Raw genomic sequence first — 27,864 nt, 5'->3', positions numbered from 1 at the left:
TGTAAAAAATATTAACTATTTCTACTTGAGGTAGATATAGACTACACATACCTGCTACTACAACCTTCTGCATTGTTATATTTTTTCTGTTTAAGGACGCATAACGCATGCAAAGCTGACAGAAAAGCTGCATCTAAAAGTGTCAAAAAATAAAGATACCATATCAATCTATGTCTCCTGGGTTTCCAGAAGCCCGGGGAGGTTGCGTAAAACGGTGATCTTGTGTCTCGTTGTTCACCGGAAAATCTGCGCGCTTCGCTCTCCGGCGCTTCACAGTCAGTCAGCGGCGGGCCACAGATGTAGGTGGAGCCGGCGAGGCGAAGGAGGCGGCGGTGCTGCTCTGTCAAGAAGTCAGCGGAGTTCCAACGTCGACGGTCCTGCGGCGTCTTTTCACCGAGAAAAGCCAAGAGTTCGCCCGCGGAAGAGGAGAGGCGAGACCCGGACGCAGCCATGGACGGTGAGTGGCGCCGGCTCGGTCGGTGCGCTCGGCCTGTTGCCCCTGGCTGGCCGGGGCTGAAAGCGCTCTGGAAGTTGTTTTGCGCAGAGGGAAAGCCCCGCGTCAGGAGGAGCCCTGTTCCTGCTCCGCGCGCTCACGTCTAAAGCGTCGTTGGACCCAAACAGCCGTTATGTTGTCATTTTTTTGGGGGGGAAACATCGAAGAGAATTTTAGGAGAAAGTGAAAGGCGCCAATCAGCATGATGGGGGCCTCCACCTTTCCATGCCAGACTTCCTCTAGTTTCTCTCTCAACTTTACGCATTTCCACCCACTTCAAAGGCCAAATAACAACAGCTAGTCCTGAAATCCTTGTGTAATGTTCCTGTTATTTAACCTTTTATGTTTGAATCCATCGTGGAGTCTCAGACGTCTGATAATAACGCAGTTTAGAGAAAAACTATGCGCCAAAAAGAAGAGGTGAAGTTTAGTATTTATCCTTCCAACTTAGAGCTGCAGTTCTGCACGTCTGTCTGTCACAAAGCCTCCCCGCGCATGTGCTGTGAACCTCTGGGGATGTTTGAAAAGAAAAACATTTGATATGAAATCAAACTAAAATAGTAGTAAAGTAAGATTTAAAAAGCAAACATACTAAAACAGCATCGTTTTCTGGCTGAAGGGAGGAGCTTCGATCACCTGACCAGCTTTATACCTGCCCCCCTTTTCACTTCCAAACACACAGTCAGTGCTAATGTTGTACTTTCCTTTTTACTCACAAAGCGGGTAATCTGACACCACGATTTCCCCCTGCCTGTCCTGTCACAATTCTTTTCTTTTTTTTAGCCTGCAGTTTTTCCCTCTGGAGCCAAACAGTCAGGTCATAAACGGAGGTTTGAGTTTGAAGGCCCAGGCCGGCGCCTGCGCCACCTCTTTGGACTCCGCAGTCCAGTAGTTTTCCACCTTTCTGACTGTGACACCGCAAATGACAAATTCTTTGAAGGCCACAAATATGCTCCGGCGCCCATGCCATCCGCACCACCACTGCCAGTGGAGTAACATGAAGATGAACGGCCTTTCTTTTTGCTTTCTCTCTCAATAGGTGTGTACGGATGGGGCCACCCCTCAATCAACCCAGGTAGGACTTTCCTTGAGTAAACATTTCATCACTCCTGTGCACTACTGACCCCCTTGACAAGGTGGGACGGTGTCTGGGTCTCAGAGTCTGCTGTTTTCCCGACAGTCATGCCGACGAACCCCTACATAGAGATCATCGAGCAGCCGAAGCAAAGGGGGATGAGGTTCCGGTACAAGTGCGAGGGCCGCTCCGCCGGGAGCATTCCTGGAGAGAAGAGCAACGACACCACCAAGACGTATCCAGCCATCAAGGTCCGTGTTGCTCAAGATTTTTCATTCGACCTGTGTATGCCTACATTGCATGCAGGGGAGGGGGGCGGGGGCTGAACCTGGAGCTGTTCCTCGTACAGCTTGTACTTTGCTTTGACCCGGCGTTGCAGGTCAGACAGCAGCCCTTTGTTGTGATTTTTAGGAATGTCAGTTTGAACTCTGGCAATGAAGTCAAACAAAAACAGATTTGGGGAGAAAGTGTTTTGCAACAACACGTCAAAACACGAAAACGTAAAAGTCAAAATCTATTTTTTTTAACCTCTGTTCTGAGCCGTGCTCATATCAAATGTTGTCTTTTATTTGGGAGACGATTGAGCTCAACAAAATGAAGAAATAACAAATTGTTTGATTAAACATGTATAACAAAGTTTCAAATTCAACCATTTAGGTTATACGCAGAATTAGTTTACCTCCAGTGCGTTGGACCAAACCAATGTCTCTCTTACGGAACAGACACGGACGGAGTGGCCCACAAATGCCTCCCTTTTTGTTCACTCCAGTGGCTACGACGCCCCTTAGGACGTCCACCTGTGTGGGTCCGTGGTCAGTGTGTTCGAACCCTGCTGCAAACGCAGGGGATGACGCCAATGGAATGTGAGCTGCAGAAAAGCCTGAGGGAGGGGTCAGAAGGTCAATCTTTGTTCGCTAAAAGTTGCAACATTTACACTAAAATTATTTCAGTCTCCTCTACAACACAACCGATTCACTATAAATATTTTTTTATTTAGCCAGTAAAAGCTCTAAAAGAAAAGATATTATTTTTCAAGAGCGACGTTGAGTGAAAATCCAAGTCCTATTACCTGTCACACACCTAGGTGTGTGAAATTTGTTCTCCACATTTGACCCATCCCCTGGGGGAGCGCTGAGCCACGCTCGGTTTAACCCCGCGACCCAACCCCTTAATGCTGAGTGTCCAGCAGGGACATATTTATTTAGAGTCTTTGGTATGACTTGACCTGGATTTGAACTCACGACGTAACAGTGACGGGGCAGACACTCCACCACAAGGCCACTGAGCTTACGGGTAGATACAGGCTGTCTGTGGGCAAAAAAAATGGTCATACCTGTACAGTCCAGGCGGGTGGTCTGAAGGAAAAGTGGAGATAGTAGCTCGCTTGGTGAGACGCAGGAATGTTGTACAGACTTTTCTTTTTCATCAAAACGGCACTAACGTTAGTGCTAAGTGGACGGCTCCATGTGTGACAGAAATGAGGACATCAGAGTGTAGTTTGTGTGGACGTCCTACAGCACTTGGGTGTCACGTGCACGCCCCATACGTGCACTCATTGAGGAGGCAGAAAGCGTGGGTTACTAAAAACCAGAAATGCGGGCTTCTGGAAAACCAGACAGCAGCATCACTAGTTCGGTTTTGCTAAAAACTGCAAAATCATAATTAAAGAGACCAATGGGAATCCAAAGATGATCGGAGTGGGAGTATAAAAAACAAAAGCTGTTTAGGATGTTCAACCACAGAGAACATGCTTCTTTCTGGTCATCAAGTCAGTTCTGCTGTTTGACTCTTTTGGAAAGGGCTAAATGTAGGGGTAGGGAGAAGACGGAGGGGCAGGGGAAGAATTGGGATTGGTCCTTGGTCTGTTAGAAAGCACAACAGAGTCGTCTGAACATAAAGCAAAAACGTAAGGAATTTGGACAAAAAAACATGAATGGAGTGAAGCTGTAGTTTGTTTCCTGGTTAATGGATATGTTGGTTTTAGCCAAAAATCTAAAAAACCTGTGTCGTTCTCTAGGACATAGTTTCAGCAGAGCGGCAGAAGTTCATAAGAAATTCAGCTCTGAGTTGCGGCTGGGACCGTCCATAGTAAATTGTCCATAGGTGTGAGTGTGAGAGTGAATGGATGTGTGATTGAGGATATTCCACCCTGCGACAGACTGGCGACCAGTCCAGGGCATCCCTTGCCTACACCCAAGTGGCTGGGATAGGCTCCGGCAACCCCGTGACCCCAAAAGGGAATAAACGGTTAAGAAGATGAATGAATGAATGAGCCACTATGGCTGCATTGCCCAGAGTCAGATGGAGAAGATGCAGAAAAATCTGTGTGACCCACTGCAGATCAAGAACGCCGGAAAGGACTTTTGGGTTTGCATCCAAATGCGTCACAGTCCATGAAGGCAGTTTCCCAAAAGGAGGAACTTCAGATTCACTACTCTGCAAGATTTGATTCACAATCCACACACGACTAACATTTCTAATCCAGTTTCCATTTTGTTTGGTTATAAAACTCTTGGAAGGGGACAGTAGTGGTCTCCGCGACGATCGAAACCTCCAAACTGATGGAGCGGCTGCAGCAAATCCCCGGATAAACCGCTGACATCTCAGTCCAGGAAAGCGCAGTTGTAGCTGCGCAGGACCCTCAAGCTCCCAGGTGTCTGGTAGAGGACCCCAGCTTGGGGTTAGAAATCCCCCCTAGGAGGTTGGGAGGAGATCTTATATTCAATAGATAATGTTTGCAAACTAAACAAAAAGAGATTTTACAATATTAGAATTGTCAGTCCCTTCAAAATCTTTTTTTTTTTCTTTCCCCATCACAGAAACTGAATCACATCAAGATAAAAATCAACAAATATATTTTGAGAATCAAAGTCAGGAAATGTCCCTTTATCTCATTTTGGTTTACACTCTGAACTTCAGCGGGTCAAACTGACCCCGTCTACATTCTTAGATGTGTTGAGCTGCTGCCATGCGGTTGGAGCATTTCCACCTATTTTCTCCCCTCTTTTAAATATTGGATTCTACCGGAGGGGCGGGTGCAGATAGGAACCGTTTCTGTCTGTGTTTGTGCAGAACATCTTTAAAGACCCACTTTGGTGAAAATTGTGTTTTTGGTGTTTTTCACATATGCTTAAAATGAGATAATTATAAAATAATAAAATAAGCTTAAAAATGCATTTCTGAGTATTTCTTTATTCAACTTGTTGTGAATCAGGAGCAGATGAAAAAATTGTGTTTGAAAAAGAACTTATGAGCTTTGCTCCACGCTCTGAGCAATGGGGAGGGGGAGGGGAGCGGGGTTGGTACAGCAGTCCCGCCCACAACACAATATCCTCCTGCAGAAACTATGTCCTAGAAAACAACAGGGGCTTCTAGTTGTCCCGTCATTAAAGGACCACTTGGAACGACTTTACAAGAGATGAAAAGATTATCAGAGTGGGACTTTGTTTTTAATAGGTGTGCAAGATATTTTTTTTTTCCAGTAGGTAAATCATAAAAGTTCAGGATCTCTGACTGAACGCTTGATTGGATGGTTGATGCTGTTATATGATAAACCTGCGGCTGGAATCCTCTACCTTAATGTAAATGCATGTCGTCCATCAGCCCGTCTGCTTAAAGGCTCTGAGCTGTGTGATGAGGATGTCATTACAGCTGTGTGTTCTTTCGTCAGGTGAATAATTACAACGGTCCGCTGAGAGTTCGCATCTCCCTGGTGACCAAAAACACACCGCACAAGCCCCACCCCCATGAACTGGTTGGAAAAGACTGCAAGCATGGCTACTACGAGGCAGACCTGCAGGAGAGGAGAATACACAGGTGAGGGCGGGTTACACCCGAGTCCCCACTGCACCACCCGAGACACCCAGAGGGTCATGACCTTTGTACAGGTCACTGGAAACAGAATGTTCATGTGAATGACAAAGATTTGTTTCAAACATAAAGACAGGAAGGACCTCCAGAGGAAAACAAGCATCATCACAAATAACATATTTTCCGGACTATAAGTCACCCTTTTTTTCATAGTTTGGCAAGGGGTGCGACTTATACTCCGCAGCGACTTATATTAGAACTAAATTGAAATAAATACATTGTTAACCCTCCTGTTATGTTCATTTGTGAGGAACAGAGATGATGTTCCCGGGTCAATTTGATGTATGAGGTATGTTAAGTGTTAAGAATATGTTAAGTGACTCAGAGAATCAGCAAACCTGTTTTACAGTAAGATCTTGAAGGCTAACAACATAATATTCTATTTTCCAATGATTTCATAGATTCAGAAATGCAATAAAAATGACAACTGTTTCTACAAATACAGGATGAAAACAGAGTATTAGTTGGCCAATGATGCTTCATGAAAGGAATAAATAAACAAGTATGAGAAAGAATTACTGTGAAATTATGAGATAAACAGTCTGCTATGATTGTGTCATATGAGGTTGTTCAAGTTATTAGTTCTTGGTCTCAGATTTTGTCAAATAAATTTCCCGTCAAAATGCGACTTATAGTCCAGTGCGACTTATCTGTGTTTTTTTCTACTTTATATGCATTTTTGGGCTGGTGCGACTTATACTCCGCAGCGACTTATAGTCCGGAAAATACGGTATACATTTTTGATCATGATGTAGGTGTAAAAATGAGGCACAGCTTTAAAAAAATGGACGAAAACTGATCATGAAAACAGTATGGATTCATCAAATCCATCCATTTTCCAATCCCACTTGTTCCAGTTCAGGGTCATGGCGTTGCTGGAGCCTATCCAAGCTACTGCTGGGTGTGGGTGGGGTGCACCCTGCATGGTTTGCTAGTAACCATCGATTCCTATTATGATAAGTGGTTGACGATACGATTCAGAGTCGATATTTGTTCATTTTGAACGATTCGATTCACTAAACCTAAAGATGGATCCAGGACATCTTTAGCCAAAAGTTCAACCAGTGAGACTCAGAGAGAAATTCCTGCTACTTAACAGTTTTCCAGATTCTTGTATTTCTTCCAGATCATCAAGTGTAAATGAAATATGTGTCCAAACAAACAAGTAAACAAGAATGAATGTCAAATCCATTCACATTTTGGTTTCCTAAAGTTCAGCCCACTGTTGTTTTTCCACATCCAAAGAATCCAAAGGGAACATTCTTAGAACATTATAGACACTGGATGGTCATATGACTTTATTCAAAGTCTTTCCACACAGGTTTTGCTGACATCACGTGTGTGTTGTCCGCCGTGATGGTCGTTTTCACGATATAGTAAACTAAACGTACTGTAACTCAATCTAAATGGTCCAGGATTGATTGTAGATATATTCATTTCATTTTGAAACCATTCTATAATGGTCTCGGTCGTTTCGATCAACAACTTGCCTCAGACAGATCGATCTGGTTGGACTGTAAGAATTTAAATCGATTCATTGATTAAGTGGATCAGTGGTTACACCCCTATTTGTTAGTCTATCACGAGGACCACATAGAGAACTACACACACTCGCATCTAAAGGACAATTCAGTCAACAGTTAAAGGGTCTATATCTTGCTTTTCTTAATAGAATTAACTTTCAGAAAAAGATATTTCCATATATGATAATATATTACCTTTAAAACACTAAAGAAAGATTTTCTTTGAGATACAATTTCTTTTCGCTGCTAATTTTCCAACCCAGAAGTAAGACGACTCGATCTCTGAGGCTCCGCCTTTCTCTCCTTGTGGGTGCCGCCCATTTCATGACATCATCCTAGAGTCGGCCTCAGCAGCGTGTCTGCGTTTCGCCCCGAAAAAAAACCCAACCATCTGTACTTTTGCAAAAATGGATGTGCACATTGTGCAGGTTTAAAGAAAGCGTTTAGCCGATCACAGCTAGCTCCACGAAAAATTGGTGTCTGTTAAAAGTGTCTGGCAGAGCAGACTCTTCCTGGAACGAACCAGGGCCTTCTCACTGTGCTAACATTAACTTTAAAGGAAAATAACTGCTTTTTTTTATTTTTAATCAAAGAATCCTTTATGTTATCACTGAAAGTTATACATTTATTCTGATTTATAACCGCTAGTTATCTGGTTTTTGGTAAAGAAACAATGCTTAAGTGAGTTGTTAACTCATAAGTTGAGTGCAATTGGGCCTTTAAATTCATATTGTTTGCATTTTTGCAGAGATGCTCAGCCCCAGATCTGTGCTGTCACTTCTTCTGCAGGCTGGTTCCATAAGTGCTTTGCTTCTCTTCCAAACTGCTGTGGTAGCTCCCCGCCAGCCAAATCCGGGCGTGACCGCACTAATAACAAGGATGGGCGCATTATTTTTCATTCATGTGACAAGATAAGCCCTTCCATGAATCATAAAGGGTTATTTTAGTGCACAAGTGTCAAAGTCAAGGCGTCTTATCATTTTATAATATTGTTATTAATGGCCCGACGAAATGCAGCATTGGTAACATATCAAGGATAGATAGATAGATAGATAGATAGATAGATAGATAGATAGATAGATTGATAGATACATAGATACATAGATACATAGATAGATAGATAGATAGATAGATAGATACATAGATACATAGATAGATACATAGATACATAGATACATAGATAGATAGATACATAGATCGTTCATTTGTCATTGTCACTCATTCAATGAAATTAAGAGTCTCCTGGTCAGAGCAACATTCATACCTTAAAAAAAAAAGTTACTGCTAAAAATAATAAATAATACATAAAACTACATAAAAAGTGCTTCAATATGTGGTAAAATTGTTAAAAACTAGAGAAATAATAGAAGATTTTCCAGAAGAAAATGAAAATGAAACTTAAAGGGTAATAAATATAAAAAAAAGAAAGAAATAAAGAAAAACTGGCGATCAAAGTTGACCATAAATAAAGTGAAAACAGCACAATAATAAAAAATATATATTTTTGTGAAAAATGCCAGAGCCGGGTATCGAACCAGCGAGCCTGTGCACCAAGGATTCCCTGTGTATTTCAATGGTGGCAGAAATCCTGGAATAGCTTGTAAGTTCAAGGATTTGAAGGACCAAAAGTCATAGCTGGAAAAGGCTGAAAGAGCTTTTAATAGCATTCAACTATTAAAAAGAACATTAAAAAACAAAAAAAAGAACCTTTTAATAGTTTAAATAGCTGAAAAACTGTAGAAGGAGTTAAGCGGCAAAAAATGGCAGAAGATACTAGAATGGGGGCAGAAGAAATGTTTACTGACGCCACTGTGTGTCTCGTTTGTGGTGCTAATGTGGCTGTGATTAAAGAATACGCAGGAGAGTAAAATCTGTTGGTACATTTCAAATATAAGTTTATTTTTTCATGTAAAATAACAGACAAGTAAAGAAATGTCAATGTTTTTTAATTTTTATTTAACATTTACTTTTTTTCTGACGTGAATAATTTTTATGGAGAGAAAATATAAGTTTTTTAATTTTTCAGTCAATTTATTCCAGAATAATATTTTCTGTCTATTTTTATTCATAGTTAGGTAAAGAAAAAGTTCAGTTTTAAAAGTTTAGTGTTAGTGTTTTCAACAAATGTTGATCCTGACCTTTGGGGTCATGCATTTTATGGCACAAGCACAAGGATCCCCTCTATCACAAAAGCATGTTAGCCACAAGAAAAATCCAAAATTTTAAATGATATGTAATAAATAACCGTACTCTGTAGGTACCCCTGCATGTTGGGCAGGAACAGCCCATATTGTTCAGATGGGGCCAACAGACATTGAATATTCCTGTAACAACTGAGTGCTTGGCCGCCATCTTTACACATGGTCCCCATATTTGATTTTCTCGTGCTTTTCTGAGCTAACCGTCTCTGCCGTGTACGACTCAGAGGAGATAGTTGTGACCTAAAAGTGCTGATCTGGTGGTTAAATCGGTTGAACTAAGATCAATCTAAAATATTTTTTACAGAGAGCTCAATCGGAGGATGCTGGCAGCACACAGGCTGTAGAGTTTGACATGCATCTCTGCAGAAATGCAGCTAAGCATGAGCTCAACGTGAACCGCAGCATTTTGAGTTTCCTTCTAGGCTGTTCTGGCTGATTTCATCTCTTTTACCTCCGGTTGTTATCGTGGTCAGCTTCTGTACGTATTCACACAGTGACACGCTAGGTTTTAAAAGTAGGCTACATGAGCATCTTGGCTTAATTTTGAAACTTCCTGTCTGCCCAGGTTTGTTTCAGGAAGCTACAGTAGCGCAGCAAAAATAGATTCTATGTCTATATTTAGTGCTGCCTGCAGCGCGGGCAGCTGCTTCTTTGACTCTTCAGAAACCCGTGGATCAGGTGGGACTCTCGGATTAAGTCGCTTTACTGGAGATTTGGCTACCATGACGAGTTGGTTCAGGCTTTCACTCTGGTTCAGTGATGTCTCCATTGATATTGCCATTCCGTTTTCTAGCCTGTGAAAGACCCAATCCAATGAAAACTGTGTTTTGTTTGGTTTTTTTAAGATGTAAGCATTTTTCTGATAATGGAGGCCACACCGAAAGAAAATTCAGCATTTCTGAGTATTTCTTTATTCAAACATTGTGAGTCAGGAGCAAACAATAAGACGACGTCGGGAAAAGATCCTATTTTTTTGACATGGAACATATGAGCTCCCTGCTCCGCTCCATTCTGATCATCCACCTGCAGACAAATAGATTCATGAATTCCTGGTCTGAGCTGGAATCTGGATCAGAACTGTACAGATGGATAGATCTGATATTTCTCACCATTTTTTGTTGCGCCAGTAATGTTAGGATGGCTAAAAACAACGTCATCATAATTAAAAGACCTCTGGGAACGATTTTACAATAGATCAAAAGACGATTGGTCTTCAAACGCACTTTATCTCAAAGGATTAATTTGTTTTGACAATGGATAAAAGTAATAGAATACTGTGATTGGTTGAGAACAAAACTTTAAAACAAAACTCTACTGTTTTCTAGTCAGCCTGTTTAGACGGTCAATGCAGTTATTTATTGACATGTTTAAAAAGAACCTTAATGACTAAAATGTTGATAGTCTTTTAATAAAAAAAGAACAGCACGCCCCCCAAAATGCTGAATGACCACCTGTCGGCATATCCAGTCAGAGGTTTCCACAGAGGATCTGCACATTGGGTTTGACGAGTAAAAACCACTGTGAAAAGAAAAGAAAATCACTGGAAAGACATAAAAAGGAGTACAAATGTAAGTTAAACTGAAATATAATAACCAAAGGTTTAGAGGGGGACAGGATGGCGGCTGACATCATCAACCGGAAGCTTACCCAAACCTTAACCTGAAAGTGTTCAGGATTGTTTAAAAAAAAAAAACTTTTATCAAAGATTAAAATGGGAAAATTGCAAGGGTCAAAGGTCAAGTTTTTTCAAGCGATTCCCATTCCAGTCCAGGACTTCTGGTCGTCTTGAAGATTTATGCCAGGATGCCATTCGTTACTACTGTCAAATGTCATAGTAATACCAACAATTTGACTGCATTTCGCCTTTCATACCACCTTAAAAGCATGCGAACAAAACAAGTTCACTTAAAATCTAACTTACAAGACATATAGGTCTCTAAAGCTAGAATCAAACTCCAGATTCCTTCTGTCCGGATTTGGACTTTTCCTGGGAATGTTGCGGAAACTGTTCCGCTGCTGACTTTTCTCGTTTACCTGCGTTAATCTTTACTGTATTTGAACAACGCCCTCCCTGAGGCGGACAGAGCGCCACCGTGTTTGCCGAGATAAATCATTAACAGGCGGCTCTGTGGCGCTCGTGTGGAAGGACTTTGCGGGAGTGACCTCACGCAGAAAGGAAGCGGCGTGCGCGTTCATCTGTAGATCTAGAGGAAGAGGCGCTTTCATGTTTGCTGTTTCCTTTTGAACTGACATCATTAACAATAATCCTGGGAAGAGGAAGTGTTTTTTGTATGCCTTTGTGATGAAATCCAAACATACAGCTTGTGCTGAGGACAAGTGACAGCATTGTGAGACATAAAGAGTCATCGCTGGCTAAATGAGTCATTTGTTCTGCATTTTGAAAGAGCACCAGGTTACGGAATCGCAGTCTTAATGTAGAAAAACAAACATATTGTATTAAATACAAGTGTTTTGTTTTCCAGCAATTAACACAAAGATACTTTTCATCACTCATTGAGAACGTTTCCCTCCACCTTCCTGACCAGCCGTCAGCTTAAGCAGCCTTCCCCTCTTAAACTTCTGTCCATCACAGCGTCACGAATAGAGGGTGAATCCACGCTGTGTCAACAGGAGATGCTGTGGAAGGACATCCAATACTCTGTGTGTGACGCTTTGCTTTCAGTTTTCAGAATCTGGGCATACAGTGTGTGAAGAAGAAGGACGTGAATGACGCCATCACCTGCAGGCTGCAGACCAACAACAACCCTTTCAACAGTAAGTGGAGGACGCGTCCAAAAATGGCTTCATAAACTAGACGCTACCAGCGTTAGAAATAAGGGGAAAAAATCTGGCAAGTAAACTTGGTTGTCCTCCAAATTTTTGGTTGTCCTTCGATACCAATATTCAACAGCAACCAAACCGACTCAGATGTCAGTACTTACATCTTTATTTCTTCTATACATCTAATATCAACTGCCTCTTATGATGGACATTTAAAAAACTCTTTAAATATTAAAAACAAACATTTTACTAAATATTGAAGCATGTGGTTACACCATCTTTATAACTAGTATCTTTACACAGATTTAAATATATTGGTTCTTTTTTTTCTTTGGTTTTGATAATTGTTGCTTAAAGAATTTAAATACAAAGACTGTTGTAAACATTTAGAATATCATATCAATCCCATGGAAAAAGTTTTTTTTTAGCTCATGTCAGTCTGTTCTGAGTGAAAGTTATAGTGTTTATGAATGTGTTTTAAATCTTCTGTTAATGGGCTGATTATTTTGAACGTGTACGCCAGGTACTGTTGTTCAACACATTTATTTGAATAATCTTTATTGAAAAGTGCCCATGTAGAAACAGAAAGGATTCGCTAGCATGCAGGCACTTCGTTTGTCAGTGGAAAGAATTTGCTGCATACGTCTCGAATCAGAGGTTGCCAAAAACTAACCCTTGAAAGTTAGTCGAACAAATAGTTGAAAAATACCAAAATGTTGAATAAAAGACCAGGTTGTCACACGGACAACCGTCAGGTTCGCTTTTGGTTGTCCTCCGTGAAATCTGGTTGTCTCGGACGACCGGATGACCGCTTATTTCGAACGCTGGCTATAGACACTTGTGGGAGGAGCTACTGTCAAAAGTTTCCAGCCTGATCTCTACATGGAAGCATTGTCTGTTTATCTGTTTGACAATGCATGAAAGACACAAATGATGTTTAGAGATCAGGTTTATTCATTTTGGAGAGTTCCACAAAAGCATCGGTAGTCCCGTCTTTTCCCTGGGGCCTCCGCCCAGCTGGACACGCCCGAAACACCTCCCCAGGGAGGAATCCAGACCAGACGCCCAAGGCACCTCAACTGACTCCTCTGGATGTGGAGGAACAGCGGCTCTACTCCGAGCTCGCCCTTTCTCTATCTCGCCACTTGCATTTAAGATCTCTTTCTTTCGGTCATAATGGGGAAAATACAAAAATCAATATAAAATTAGAGGAACCTTTTGTTATTGTCTCCTTACCAAAAAACAAACAAAACGTAAAGTTCAGGAGAAGAACGGTCAGGTTCTCCTCCATGTTGGTTTGAACTCCACCTGCTGAACACGTCATCAGCACAACACGGGCCAAAGCCGAGTCCCTGAGTGGCTGAATTGAAAGCCAAAGTTTAGATATTTGAATTCTGGCTGCAGCCCCTAAAATGTGTCATTATGCCCAAAGAAACGGGCGGCGGGATCTCTGACCGCGTTTGTCCGTTGGAACGTTGGAACTGGATGCCACTGACGCACGGTATGCAGTATGAACTCGGCTTTAGTGTTACAAGGTGTTTTTTTTTCATGAAGGGTTCTTGTTTGTTTCAATTCAAAGATGAGTTTTCTTGATAAAAATAAGGCGTTTTTTTGTGTGTGGTCTTTTTTTAGAGCTGCTGTCACTGCCAAAGCACTGAAACTATTCTATTCTGATTCACAAGTTCCCCATTTGGTTTTCTATTTCACCCAAATTTTCCCATGCAGTCGTCCCTCGTTTATCGACGTAGTCATTCTAAAAATAACCCGTGATACGTGAGGGTGCAGTTACTTTAAGTCACTTTCTTTCTGCAGAAGATGAACGTAATCTTTAGTGAAAACTGGACGTCTCATTTACATGAGGGGCTTTTAAAGTGAAAAAATGACAGCTGACAATGTTTTTGGTTAAATAAGGGCATCAAAGCCTGAAGTCTTTTGGAAATCAGAATGCAGTGTTTGGTACCAGATTCGCAGTGGGTGTAAATGAGAAGGACGGCTGCTGTGAAGCCTCTGTGGCTCCTTATCTCCACAGCGCTGCGTGCCTTCATTGTGGTTTGTTTCTGCACAGCCCTGCATGTCATCCAGTTGGTGTCTTGCTGTCATATTTTTATGCCCCGGCTTTGAAACAAGATGACTTTTCTTTTCCATCTCCAAACCTTGTAGAAGTGAAAGCAGCCCTTTCTGTTTCATATTGCTGTCAGGTCACGAACACACATCGGCGCTGCCTGACTTCCTTTCTGTGGTTTCCCTTACAGTTCCTGAGTCCAAGGTGTGGGAGGAGGAGTTTGACCTGAATTCGGTGCGGCTTTGCTTCCAGGCCAAGATCACGCTCCCCACAGGGGAGCTGTACCCTCTGGAGCCGGTCGTGTCACAGCCCATCTACGACAACAGTGAGTGGAAAACCAGTCTGCCCGCTTTGGAGCCGCAGTTTTTCCTGGGAAGACGTTCAGCAAAGCTCAGACATTTTAGCAAACCTCCGTCAGGAAGCAGAGGAAGAGAGGCCGGGTGGGCTCCACTCATGGGAAGCTTGATTGCTTGGGTAAACACTGTAAAGTCTTGCGATCTAATGATACTGTACTGGGTGCGTCATAAACAGCTTGAAACCGTCTGCGTCCACAGACGCTCTTTGTTCCTCTTTGGAGGAAAGATTTTTCTTATTTGCCTGAAATGATTTACAAGAATCATTCCTCAATAATTCTATATTATAGATATTATATAACAGTAAACTTTAACTAAACAGACTAAAATAAACTGGGCATCCCTGCCCTTAGACCCTTTAAAGACGCACTCTGATGAAAATTGGATTTTTGGTGTTTTTTACACGCTCTTGTGGTGTTTTTCTGACAAAAATTTAGCTTAAATTTGCATTTGTGGGTATTTCTGTTTTCCGAATCATTGTGAATCAAGAGCAGATGAAAAATGTAATTTGAAAAAGATCACATCTGCGAGCGTATCTGCATCCACTGTCAGACCAATAGAGGCGTGAACGTCTTCGTTTTTCTCGTCTGAGCTGGAATCTGGCTCCAAACTGTACGGCTGGATAGCTCCAATATTGCTCGCCATTTTTGTTGCACCGCTAATGCTAGGTTAAGCTAGCAGGTGAGAGTGTAAACAGATGGATCACGGGAAGTGAGGTCGTGCTTACTCCACAGCAACGGTTCTGCCCACAACTCAGAGGGGAATCTCTAATTAACTCCTACCGCTCTGCAGAAACTTTGTCCAAAAAACAGATGCTTTATTTTGTCTACAAACGGCAAACTCATAATTAGAGGACCACTGGGAACACTTTGAAAATAAATCAAAAGATGATTTGACCACCTTTGAAGAATTGACATTAATTTGCAAAACTCAAATTCTTCCCAAATGGACAACTTTAGACAATTCTTTATTTGAAAGTATCCGTCTTTCAATACTTTTGCTTCTTGCAGGGGCGCCAAACACAGCCGAGTTAAAGATCTGCAGAATCAACCGGAACTCTGGAACCTGCAAAGGAGGCGATGAAATCTTTCTGCTGTGTGACAAAGTGCAAAAAGGTGAGGCTTCCACCAAACAGACGTTACTGCAGATGCGTGAGGGGGCTCTGCAGCAGACGGGGTCGACAGACCATGTCCGCTGGCTCCTACTACAAAAGAATCTTTCAAAATAAAGTACCAAATGATCACATCAAGGTCTGTTTGTTTTTCCCAGTGACATGAGGGCTCTCATAACTTAGCATCAAACTTTTCTGATGCTGTGTTCCTCCGTGTCTTAACCCTTTGATGCCTGAATTTGTTACCAGCTGTGAAAACATTGGCTTAAGTTTTTGCTTTCGATGCTAAATTAAGGCAAGACTGGAGCAGAAGTGGTTTGATGCATATTTGCATTTTTAGGCGTCGAGGGGTTAAATGTGAAAGCGTGCAGATATAGACTAGTAAAACAGAAACTACATCCTTCTGCATTCTGGGAACACTCAACACAACCTCCTCCACGAACCTCCTCCTTGGTCTTCCTCTCTTTCCTGGTAGCTCCAACCTCAGCATCTTTTCGCCGACATCATCACTGTTCCTCCTCTCAACCTGTCCAAACCCTCTCCATCTGCTTCTCTGCATTGATCTCCACAACCAGGATCTGTTCCTCTGATGGTCATTCCAGATCCACCCGGACCACTCCAAAAGAGAACCTCAGCATCTTCATCTCTGCTGCCTCCAGCTCTGCCTCAGAGCCCCTTAACCAGATATCACCAAATGGCGGACCGCGGTCCACATCCGGACCAACAGACTCTTCTCTCCGGTGTAGATACAATAACTGTTCGGCCTACAACTACCGTTCGGGGTCCTTCCAGTCACACTACGGTGGCCCCACTTGGACAAACTATGTAGCATGGAGATCTGCTCGGGCTCTACATATTTTCATTTCACGTTTCTTTTTGCAACGTAAAGTTATTTTCCTTCATAAGTTCTGTCCTACATTATTGTTTGTAGTGTTTATAGAGAGATTTAGCCACAACCCACTTTGTAAGAAGATCTGTGGCTGTTAGAATGAACCTGCTGCTCCACAGAGTGAACCGTGTCTCTGATCAGAGCAGCCAGAGTCTTGTAGCTTCGTGTTCATAGGCGGGGAAGGTGCTTTGTTAGAGTGTTCGGTCCGGAGAAGGGTTCAGAACGCAGGCCGTTTGGCTACAAATGGACTTAATAATAATCAGAACAATAATAAAAGCACGTTTACAAGATAACCCCGCTCTGTGTCGGAGCTCTGTTTGCTTACTCTGGACTTCATAATGTCTTTTTCTATGGTAGTGTCATAATTTGTCCAGACCAATCACTATCTAAAACGTCATCGGACCAACGGACAGCCAATCACATAATGTGACCTCAGCACTACTCGAAGGACCCCTGACGGTTGTTGTAGGCCGAACGGTTATGGTACCTACACCGGCGGTCCACATCTGGACCCTCCTTGGCTCCATGATCACTTTAGCTGCAGATGACCCTCCCGATCTCCCATAGTATGTGTCACCTCCTCCCTAAAAGCCAAACAGCACTTTTCCTTTCTCAACTTCCACCTCTTGGTCCTCTGCCCTTGTTTTCTTTATCTTCCTCGCACCTCACAGCTTTGCAGGTACTGATGTCGTTCACGTTTCGTCAGCACAGGAATCTGTCGCCTTAAAGCCGTTGGTGCATCAGCACAGTTGGATCTTTGAAAATTCGCCTTTTCACGTGTGAGGAAAGCATTCAGGCGGCTTTTCAGACTGCTGCCCTACGGAAGCTGGTTTACCAGCGAAACTCCAGAGACGGCGGTGTCTTTCTGTGACCAGCTGGGATTTGTCAAAGCACCGCACACTCCTCAATTCTTTGGTGTTCTCCCATGTTCCCGTCTCCCTGCAGAGGACATCGAGGTGCGTTTCTTCCAGGACTCCTGGGAGGGGAAGGGCACCTTCTCCCAGGCGGACGTGCACAGGCAGGTGGCGATCGTCTTCCGCACGCCGCCCTACCGTGACACCAACCTTGTTGAGCCAGTTAAGGTGAAGATGCAGCTTCGGCGGCCGTCTGACCGTGAAGTGAGCGAGCCTGTGGACTTCCAGTACCTACCAGCTGACCCAGGTAAGATGCACACATCTCTACCTTCCTAGGACATGTCATGCATTCATCCTCATGTGAAATCTTTCACTCTTCCTAAAGATGAATACCGGCTGAATGAGAAGAGAAAGCGGACAGCAGATGTATTCCAGAACTTGAAGCTGGGGTCGATGCTGTCCAGTGGTACGCTCACTAGATACTGTTAGCTGTTCTTTGAAGGTTTTTGTTAAAGTGTTTATGACCAAAAAAACGGCATCTGTTGTTTCAGTTTCCATCCCATCAGACCGGCGGCAAATGAACTTTGCAAGGAGAACAGTCCCACCTAAACTTTCCTCTGTGAATGTGTCAACCGGTGAGTTTTGATCCTAAATATTTTGCATCTGATGTTGTTCCTTTAAGGTTTGAATGTTGTTATTTACGGAAAATCCACTGAAAACAAAATAACACGGGTCTGCAACCCTTTATTGGGACAATTTGGCTTTCAAGAAAATGCTAATCGCTTGAAGAAATTATAGGTTATTTAATGAAGTTTAGTCATGTAACCGAGCCTGTGATGGTTAAAGGTTTCATCTACTGTCAGAGTAGCTTATTATAAGAATGAGTGTAGAGCTCCTACTCTGATCTTCAGATGCAGTCATTCAGAACCAAAGAATTGCATCTATATGCATAGATTTTTACAGAAAATCCGGATTCTACGCCAATGTTGTCATGTTTATATTTAATAAACAGCTAAAGGACAAAAAAAGAGGAGATGTTTGACTTGTCGACTGTATCTGAGAAATGGACTGAGTGATGTCATTGATAGAAAATGGTTTATTTCAGCCTCCAACCAAATGAAGTCAGTTCAGTCGCCTTTTATTTAATATTTTTTTTGGATTGGTCCGAGTCGAGCTGAGCCAACGTTTCTATTGCAACTATTCTCACCAATCAGGAGTGAAATTGTTCGAAGGCCACACCCCTACGACTTATAAGCAGACTCAGTAGAATCTGTCAATCAAATGTTTCGAAATTTCAACAGGGCACCACCTACTTTAATTGAGGCATCTGATTGGTCCTTTTATAATTTGAATAACTACAGAAAAAAAATCATTTGAAAAAGATTAATACGTTTATAAAAATGTATCATATCAAGAATTATTGACCAATAGAATGACTGAGTAACAACTGCTTATTTTGGCTTCTTGGAACTAGCAGGTACTTCCTGTTTGGAACGCTGGGGGGGGGTCACTCAGTCCAGTTCTCATATACAGTCAATGGTTTTACTTGGGTTTCTTGTATTTTTTTTCAAGTAAATCTTCCGTAGCAGGAGGCTCTCATTTGACACAGGATGTTTTATTTTGAAAGGAACTTACGTACGTAATGCTGTCAAAAGTAAAATATCTTAAATTTGTTTCTACATAGAAAAACATAACACAGTTATAATTCAATTATAGTAAATATTTACGAGCTAGATTTTATGAATGAATGCCTCGATGGCCACAAAAACATGAATCACATTTTCTAAACATGTAGTGGAACTTTGCGGCTCTGGCTGAGTCTTGGTCTTAAAACACAAAAACTTGGACAATAACTGTTCCTTAACTTTAGTTACTGCAAATATTACTGAAGCTTCACTCTGATCATGTTTTTATCTATTTTCAAAGTGTTAACAGTAATCTTTTAATGACGTTTTTGGCCTAAATCTAAACATCTGCGGTCGTCTCCAGGACATAGTTTCTGCAGCGCGGCAGGAGTTTGTTAGAAATGATCCTCTGAGTTGTGGGCGGGGCTGTTGCCGCCTGCCTGTATGTAAGGATAGAGTGGAATTGCAGCTGTTGAACTGAAACTGTTTGTTTTTCAGGGACCGAGACGCCCCCTGGTGCCAGTGCAGCCAAACCACAGGCCCCTTTCCTCTTCACTCAGCCGATCCAGGCCCCTGCGCCGCACAAGAGGGAGCTCCCCGACGCAACTTCAAGCCAACCCTGGAGATTTATGGAGACTCTGAAGAAAGATTTACAGACCCCCTTCGCAGGGAGTTCTTCATCAGCCGCTCCCTCCTCCTCCACCACCATCAGCGCCTCCACGGCGAGCAACCAATACCCCACAGTCAACATAGCAGACCTTCAGGAGTTCTTCCCCAACATTTTGTCCCCCATGAATCAGGAGGCAGAAGCCACTCAAGCTAGTAGTGCGCCCCCTCAGGCCAGCAGCTCCTTCCCCCTCCAGGCCTCGCAGTTCTCCACAAACCCCGCAGAAGACGACCTCCCAGAGTTCCCCAGCTTCTCTGAGGGCCAGGTCCCCATCACCCTGGATAGCCTGAACATGGACGACTTTGAGGACCTTTTGAACGTGGGCGGGGGTGGCGCCGTTCCCATTGGAAGTTCGGGCCAGCAGCCCCACGCCACCGCACCTCCCCAGAATCCCACAGCGGGCCAGAACCCCTCGGACCCTGCTGGCAACCCAGGAAGCACCTGGATGAACTACCCCAACAGCATCGTCAACCTGCTGCAGAGCGAGGGCATGATGGACGCCGCCCCCCTCAACAACCACCACAGCGGCTACGCAGAACCCGACGACTACCAGCTGCTGTCCGCCGACGACGACCGCCTCATGTCCATTTACGAAAATGAAAATCACGCCGAGTTTGTGGCGGGACGCCAGACCTAAAGGACCCTTTCACCAAAGACTTCTGCTTTCTGCCTTCAGGACTGAAAAGATGCCAAGGGGAAACAGAAAGACCGCTCACTGTGGACAAAGAAACCCCCCAACCACAGATTCAGATCATGTCCTTATCATTACAGAACCATTATGTGGAAGACGACCCGCGCGTGTTCATCAGCTGATGATGGCGTCGCTTCGCTGACACGTGTTTGGCAGGTTTTTGTACTGTATCTGAACAAGTTTATCTGCTGTTTTTAGAGGAAGTTTGGGGTTTTGAATCCAAAAATGAACAGCCTGGTATGTTGGCATGTTAGCATTATACCCTTTTTTTTTTATCAAGTGTCCCTTTGGTTTGAAGTGTCATCCGAAGGTTTTGTCTGCGTGTGTAAAGAACCACATGAAGGTCTACATGTAAATATTTACAGGTTGAACATGTGCTTGCAGACCAGTCCGTGTTCCTGCTTCTGTTATCCTGGTGTTTCTACGGTTACTGTCCAAAGAACCGACTTTTCTGTTTTGCTTTTGGTCAGCAGCCCCCCCCTCCACACACAGACATTATGCCTAACCTTTTTTCACAATAAAATCGACAGAATGTAAAGGAATTCTTCAAAAGTGTTTTATTTGGCTGATCGTGGTTCAAACAGAACGAATTCTCTCAAACTATCAAAAACGTCTCAAAGTTCAGATTTCTGTCACCCTTCCAGCTCCGTAGGTTGTTCCAACCACAAGAAATGAGTGCAAATCAAATACTGCTGGAATTACAGATTGGTTTCTTTCCAAAAAAGCAAAATAAAGGAAGATCAAAACATCTGCAAATGCCGCTCCGTGGCCCGGTAAACAGGAGCAGAACTCTTAGGCGTCAGTCCCACCAAACGCGCTGCCCGTCCGGACTGGACTATGTCAGTTCCAGGTTGGTGACTTTGTTGAGGATGTGGGAACGCCGGGGGACGCACTCCAGGTCAAACCTGCTCTCATAAATGGTGGGGCTAAGTTCCCAGCGGTTCCTTCGGTAGATTCCCAGGTAGGTGTAAACGTCGGGTTTGTAGAACAGCGGGCACTTGATCCCCGTGGAGCGAATGACGGAGTCCAGCTTCATGACGTCCTCCTCGTCGGTGAAGTTTCTGTTATAGACACATATGACGTGGCGACTGTCTCCTTTCGGGTCCAAGGGGCTGACTTTGGCGCACCAGATCTTCCCCTCCAAGGTTGCTCTGGCCACACACTCCCACGCGTGGTCCAGTTTAAAACCAGAGTCCAGGTGCATCAGCCACTTCCCACTGAGCACTCTGTGGTTGAGGGCCAGCTCCTTCACGGTCTGGAAGGTGACAGGTCTGCCACTGGCCAGGAGTTTCTCCCAGCTCTCCTGAAGATCTTCAACGTCCTCATCACTGGGATGGTAGTCGGGGCCCCTCACAGAGATCCACCCCACGGGGCCGACGCCACTCTTCTCGTCACCAAACCTGTGCACTTGGGAGGGCCGGTTACTCTCCAGCCAGGCATCAAACTCCGATTTGGGAGTTTTTCTGCAGTCAAAAATAATCCAGGGATCCATGTCTGCAGCCAGGGCTTCGGCGGCATAGTGATCTGATGCAAAGTTCTCCCTTTCACCGTTGGCAGAGGCCTCTTCTTCCTCCATGATGCCTTAAAGATGAGACTGGAACCGAGCAAGGAGTGTGGAGCTCCCTGCTGAAAGAAAGCAGGAGTTGTGTTCATGACGGCACGAGTGAGGGAGACTTATGCAACACAGAGGCTGAACTTTGGAGCAGCATCTTAAGGCCGTGTCACACACCCACTACGTTCCTTAAGTACATATTGCTCAGATAAAAATGGTCATACGTGGAAAAAGTGAGGAAAGTCGTGGTCTTTAAGTGAAATTGAAACACACCACGCAAAGAACACGTAAATCAATGCACAACATGAACCGTGTGATTATTGTGCTGTTTATATGCAATTCATAAGTGATTTGTGCGTAAATAATATAATTTTACCGTGAGAGGTGCGCCGTAGACGGGATATAAAAGTTATACATCGGTGGTTCATGCGACTCCTGCCGCTTCATCAGCGCGGTGATCAAGAATCCCACACCGTCACAGCTCCAGTTTAAATGTTGCGGGACACATAAAAAATGCGACTTCTCCAGTACCGATAGCAGAACCGTTGAGGTCAGATCTTACGGATATTGCGGTCTTCTAAACAGCTCAAAATCAAATTCACGTAAAGATCCGTCAACCGAAACCCTCGACAGAAATCTGCGCACATTGACGAATGGCGAACGCAAGAAACACTTAAAAATAACGGATATCACGCATAGATCAGGAAAGACCGGAATTTTAAGTCATCAGTGGGAAAAATGTACGTAGTGGCTGTGTGACCGTGCTGTCACCCCTCCCTGATTAGTTCAAGTAAAAAACATAAAAAAAGACAGATCTGATTAGCAAAGGCAGAAAAACAAAACAAAAAGAGCAGATAGAAATATAGTAAATGGAGATGAAACTTCACAAATACTGAGTCTAAACATTCAGTTTAATGCTTAGAACTAAATCAAGGGAAAAAGGTTTGAAGGGCCTATATTATGCTAGGTCTATTTTTAAGTGTATTATAATATTCATTACTGACTATAGTAACCCCCAAAAAAGGTATTTTGATCCATTCATGCATTTCTGAGTATTCCTCCAACAACCTTCATACGCATAAAAGTGAGGAACCGCCCCTTTCAGGAAGTGTCTGTGCTGCTAGCTCCGCCCCCAGGCTAACACAAACACCCACTATCTCCGTGGAGCTAGCTTTGATCGGCTAAACGTTTTCGTTTCCAATGCACAATACGCACATCCATAGTTGAGAAAGTTCAGATGTTTGTTTTCGTGACAGACTATGCTGACTCTAGATTAACGTCATGAAATGGGCGACACCCACAAGGAGAGAAAGGGCGGAGCCTCAGAGATCGATTCGTCTTACTTCTGGGTTGGAAAATAACCAACATTGAAAAAAAAATATTCTGTGTGCTAAGAGTAGCGTGGTATAAGTAATAGTTTTTCTGCGGTGCAGCAGTAGTTTATTGGGAATTCACCTCTGATCTGTGGGCGGTGGCAACCCCACCTCCCTTCCTGTCACCCAAAACAGCGCCCCTGTGGGTACCGGATGTTCTCGGGTTGCCGGATGTTCTCGGGGTCCTTCGGGGACCTTCGACCAATGATGACGTCACACTATTTGATTGGCTGTAAGTTGCCACGACCAATGAGTTAACGTCGCTAAGTTTTTTTTAAAACTTTATTGACACTTGCGGTATCATACATTAACAATGACATTAACGTTAACAACGAACAATAACAATGTAATGAATATTGCTTCGAAGATCAGTCACCATTGCCAAACATAACATATTAACCTAGAAAATAAAGAATAGAGGGGAAAAAAGAAACAATGAACATAAGCCACAAATAAATAAAAACATAAGTAAAATAAAATAAAGGAACATAGAAAAAATCTAAATAGTCTAATACTAGTTAAGTTAGGGGTACTCGTGAAGTTTGTATTTCTGTTAAAAATTATAAAAAGTGGTTTGGTCTTCAAAACTTGACCTCACCAAGATGGCGGTGCTCTCCTCCCATGAGGAACCACGTGATGTCTCCTCTAGTGATATAACTCATTGGAAGGACCCCGAAGGACCCCGAGAACATCCGACAACCCGAGAACATCCAGGTACCCACACCCCTCCCACAAGCTAACATTAGCGGTTCAGGAAAATGGCGAGCAATATTAGAACTATCCAGCTGTACAGTTTAAATCCAGATTGCAGGTCGGACGAGGAAAACAGACGTCCATGGATGTATTTGTGGATCCATACATTCATCTATCAGAATGAGGCGAAGCAGAGAGCTTGTGGTCCGCCCCGCTATTTTCTACCTTACAATACCAACTTTTTCTAGGAGTATTTTTTCGTCTGTTCCTGCTTCACAACGATTTGAATAAAGAAATACTCAGAAACGCAGTTTTAAGCTAATTTTCTTGATACGTGCCCTCAAACATGACAGTAATGCCATAGGACCGTGTTAAACACGCATGTTTTTTAAAAATGAATGGGACTTTTAAACCCATTTTGAGTTAGAGTAACAGTTCGCCGAATCTGGTGTGGAGTATTACAGCTTTACAACAAAATCTTAAAGGCTTCACAAGTTTTCAGACAACTGAAAAACAAAATAAAATAAAAACAGGAAATCAAACTCCATTTCCCAGAATGCAATCCGACAGGATATCAATTTTCAAGTTTCGTTGCTCGAATGTTTTGTTAACCAGACAGAAACACTTTGCCAGTAATTCTCACGCATTTAGCTATAACTTCACCACAGCATAACTCTTTATCTATGTTAGCTACTTTATTCTGAGACCGAAAAGTGACTCAGAAGAAGAAATAAATGATCCCTTTGGATATCGCTTTGCTATTATTAGCTGAGAAGCTAGCGGAAGCTAACGGTCCAATGCATATATTTACTGCGTCGTCGATTCACTTGATCGACGACTGCTTCCGTAAACTATTACAATGAGAGCCGGAAATTCTGACTTTTTTCTTAGACCCAAATTGCTCAAATAAAACGTATACCGAACGTTAAATGTCGCCGTCAGTTTACCTCCGTCGGAGGTTGGAATCCTTCTTCTTCTGCGGAGATTTTTAAAAAAACTTTATTGGCAAACGCATGAACAAACATGCAATCAGACTGTCTTCATTAACAATGATTCCGTAACAAGTACACATAAATAAAAGAAGTCGCACGACAAAATGATAACAAGAATACATAAAATAAGCCTCAGTCACACATTTGTAAAAAGAGGTATAGAATACATTTGATATTTTTGGAAAATGTCCAATAGTAGACTTGCATGTAAAGCCTTAAGATACTTTTCTTGCCAATGTTTTTTTTATTAAATTTTTTTTTTTCCATTTTGAAGTATGAATAAAAAAATTGAGATGAACAGTAGATTGTTCAAGGTGCCATGTGAGTCAGTCAAGTAGATCCCAAAGATTTTTTTCATTCATAGAAGTGTATAATATTCATGTTGTCCTTTCAGATAAAATGTACAAAATAAAGGAGGAAAACTAAACTAGCAGTTTACAAATCAACCTTTAATTACTTACATTTTTATCTTCCTCCTTTTAAACAAATTTAAAGCAAATAAACAAAGAACCCTGGAACCACAAAATAAAATAAAAATAAAAACTAAAATGTGCAAGCCAAAAAAAAGGACTTTCATTTACTCTAAAGGTTGGCATAAAAAGCACCAAATGTCTCAGCTTTAGGTGCTCATCTAGTTTCTTCTGTATTGATTTGTTCTGGAGAAGATTTTCTCAGATGTCTGTCCAGGTTTATATGAAATTATTTTTCTTTTATGATCTTTTATTATCACTAAAAGTCAAATGGTTCCATATTTTGCCTCTTTTCCCAGTACTGCCACTCCTTTTCTTTACTTTATGTTTTGGTGTTGCTGTAGTTTCTTGTTGGGTCCCCATCGCGCTCTCGCCGTCCCTCCCTTATACTCGGTTCCTGCTGCTACAGTATGTGTCACATCAAATAGTTATGAAAGCACTATTCACATAAAACGGACAATTACACACCTGATCAAACATTTCATAAAAAGAAAACCATCGCTTCAAAATCTTCTTGAAGTCATGAGATTTTGACTGCATGTGTGCTATTATTAACAGACGACCAGCGGATGTCACTTTACAACCGGAATGATCAGAGATGAGTGTCGCCTTCAGCCCAGTTGTGTCAAAGTTGGTCAGTGCTTCACGAGGCCTCGATTTGCCCATCACTTCACGCAGGCAGCAGGAACGACTTCATGGGGAGATTCCCGCCACCTGCTGGACGCTACCTGCCATTTCACCGCGTCCCGTGCCATCCGGCCACAACGAATGTGTCTTTTGAAGGCACAATGACGTCAATTTATCCCCATTTCTTTTTGACATGTTTGGTTTAAATGATTGTGATAATAAGACATATTCACAATTTCATTAGATACATCTCCTGATCTTGTTTACAAATTGCCTACTGTAGTCATAAAACTGAATATACTAATTCAATTCCAAACGTCTTTGAGCTCTTTCAGCTTAATCCGACCATTCTTCACAAATAAAAAGCAACACCACCTTTGTCAGCTTCATAGATTTACGTTTATTTTTGTTGTTTTTTACTTTTATGAGCCCCTGGTGTTAAACTTGAACATTTGAAGTACAGTTTATTGTTCTACGTTCCTCACCGTTTGCCATTTCTTCAAAGAAAACAGCAGAAATTCAGAAAAAAATCGATGCAAATGTAAGTGTCAGCCAAGATTAAATGTGTGCACGCCTCACCACATAGGAAGTTTGACCTATATAAAGAAACATAGGTGTAAAATTGCATTTTTTTGGACATGTTCAGAGGAGGGATAGTGGATATATTGGTAGAAGGATGTTGGAGATGGAGCTGCCTGGCAGGAGGGCAAGAGGACGGCCAAAGAGGAGATACATGGATGTCTTAACAGAGGACATGAAGTTGGCTAATGTTAGGGTAGAAGATGTCCATGATAGAGTGAGGTGGAAAAGGATGATTCGCTGTGGCGACCCCTGATGGGAAAAGCCGAAAGAGAAAGAAGAAGAGGTGTAAAATTGCATTTCTGAGAATTTTTAAGACTCCAGATTCTCTCAAATTGTCAAAAAAAACGTCTCAAAGTTCAGATTTCTGTCACCCTTCCAGCTCCGTAGGTTGTTCCAATCACAACAAATGAGTGCAAATCAAATTCTGCTGGAATTACAGATTGATTTCTTTGCAAAAAAGCAAAATGAAAGAAGATCAAAACATCTGCAAATGTCTCTCCGCTGCCCGTCTGGACTGGACTATGTCAGTTCCAGGTTGGTGACTTTGTTGAAGATGTGGGAACGCCGGGGGACGCACTCCAGGTCAAACCTGCTCTCATAAATGGTGGGGCTAAGTTCCCAGCGGTTCCTTCGGTAGATTCCCAGGTAGGTGTAAACGTCGGGTTTGTAGAACAGCGGGCACTTGATCCCCGTGGAGCGAATGACGGAGTCCAGCCTCATGACGTCCTCCTCGTCTGTGAAGTTTCTGTTATAGACACATATGACGTGGCGACTGTCTCCTGTCGGGTCCAAGGGGCTGACTTTGGCGCACCAGATCTTGCCCTCTACGATTGCTCTGGCCACACACTCCCACGCGTGGTCCAGTTTAAAGCCAGAGTCCAGGTGCATCAGCCACTTCCCACTGAGCACTCTGTGGTTGAGGGCCAGCTCCTTCACGGTCTGGAAGGTGACAGGTCTGCCACTGGCCAGGAGTTTCTCCCAGCTCTCCCAGAGACCTTCAAGGTCCTTGTCACTGGACTGGTCACTAGGGCCCCTCACAGAGATCCACCCCACGGGGCCGACGCCACTCTCCTCGTCACCAAACCTGCGCACTTGGGAGGGCCGGTTACTCTCCAGCCAGGCATCAAACTCCGATTTGGGAGTTTTTCTGCAGTCAAAAATAATCCAGGGATCCATGTCTCCAGCCAGGGCTTCGGCGGCATAGTGATCTGATGCAAAGTTCTCCCTTTCACCGTTGGCAGAGGCCTCTTCTTCCTCCATGATGCCGTGAAGGTGAGACTGGAACCGAGCAAGGAGTGTGGAGCTCCCTGCTGAAAGAAAGCAGGAGTTGTGTTCATGACGGCACGAGTGAGGGAGACTTACGCAACACAGAGGCTGAAC

The 27,864-nt window shown here is 43.0% G+C and overlaps 2 protein-coding genes, 1 long non-coding RNA gene and 1 pseudogene across 5 annotated transcripts; 1 reads left to right on the top strand and 3 right to left on the bottom strand.

The window, feature by feature from the left end:
- The first annotated feature begins 189 nt into the window (after positions 1–189).
- Positions 190–20,737, top strand: rela (RELA proto-oncogene, NF-kB subunit a). The gene is made up of 11 exons (XM_004080022.5): positions 190–457; positions 1,533–1,568; positions 1,674–1,819; positions 5,239–5,384; positions 11,846–11,937; positions 14,196–14,330; positions 15,369–15,473; positions 17,304–17,519; positions 17,598–17,678; positions 17,764–17,847; positions 19,336–20,737. The coding sequence occupies exons 1-11, from the start codon at positions 451–453 to the stop codon at positions 20,139–20,141; spliced, it is 1,854 nt and encodes a 617-aa protein (XP_004080070.1). The 5' UTR covers positions 190–450; the 3' UTR covers positions 20,142–20,737.
- On the bottom strand, positions 10,058–10,304 carry LOC144987327 (uncharacterized). Its single transcript, XR_013651197.1, has 2 exons — positions 10,272–10,304; positions 10,058–10,185 (listed from the first exon to the last, which is right to left on the bottom strand). It is a non-coding gene; the product is annotated as an uncharacterized LOC144987327 (long non-coding RNA).
- Positions 20,730–24,900, bottom strand: LOC101158977 (UPF0696 protein C11orf68 homolog). 2 transcript variants are annotated; one of them, XM_011487748.4, is made up of 2 exons: positions 24,761–24,900; positions 20,730–21,818 (listed from the first exon to the last, which is right to left on the bottom strand). In XM_011487748.4, the coding sequence occupies exon 2, from the start codon at positions 21,769–21,771 to the stop codon at positions 21,031–21,033; it is 741 nt and encodes a 246-aa protein (XP_011486050.1). In that variant the 5' UTR covers positions 21,772–21,818; positions 24,761–24,900; the 3' UTR covers positions 20,730–21,030. The 2 variants fall into 2 exon arrangements, with proteins under 2 accessions (XP_011486050.1, XP_004080071.1); XM_004080023.5 differs by having other exon boundaries at positions 20,730–21,821; positions 24,761–24,866.
- Positions 24,799–27,864, bottom strand: LOC101165766 (UPF0696 protein C11orf68 homolog pseudogene; annotated as a pseudogene). The gene has a single exon (XR_013651196.1). The product of XR_013651196.1 is annotated as a UPF0696 protein C11orf68 homolog pseudogene (transcript).

Source organism: Oryzias latipes, chromosome 18, assembly GCF_053564925.1.
Source record: "Oryzias latipes strain Hd-rR chromosome 18, Olatipes_Hd-rR_3.1".
NCBI lineage: Eukaryota > Metazoa > Chordata > Actinopteri > Beloniformes > Adrianichthyidae > Oryzias > Oryzias latipes.
Note: the sequence above shows the minus strand (reverse complement) of the source record. Positions and strands in the feature narration are given on the sequence as shown.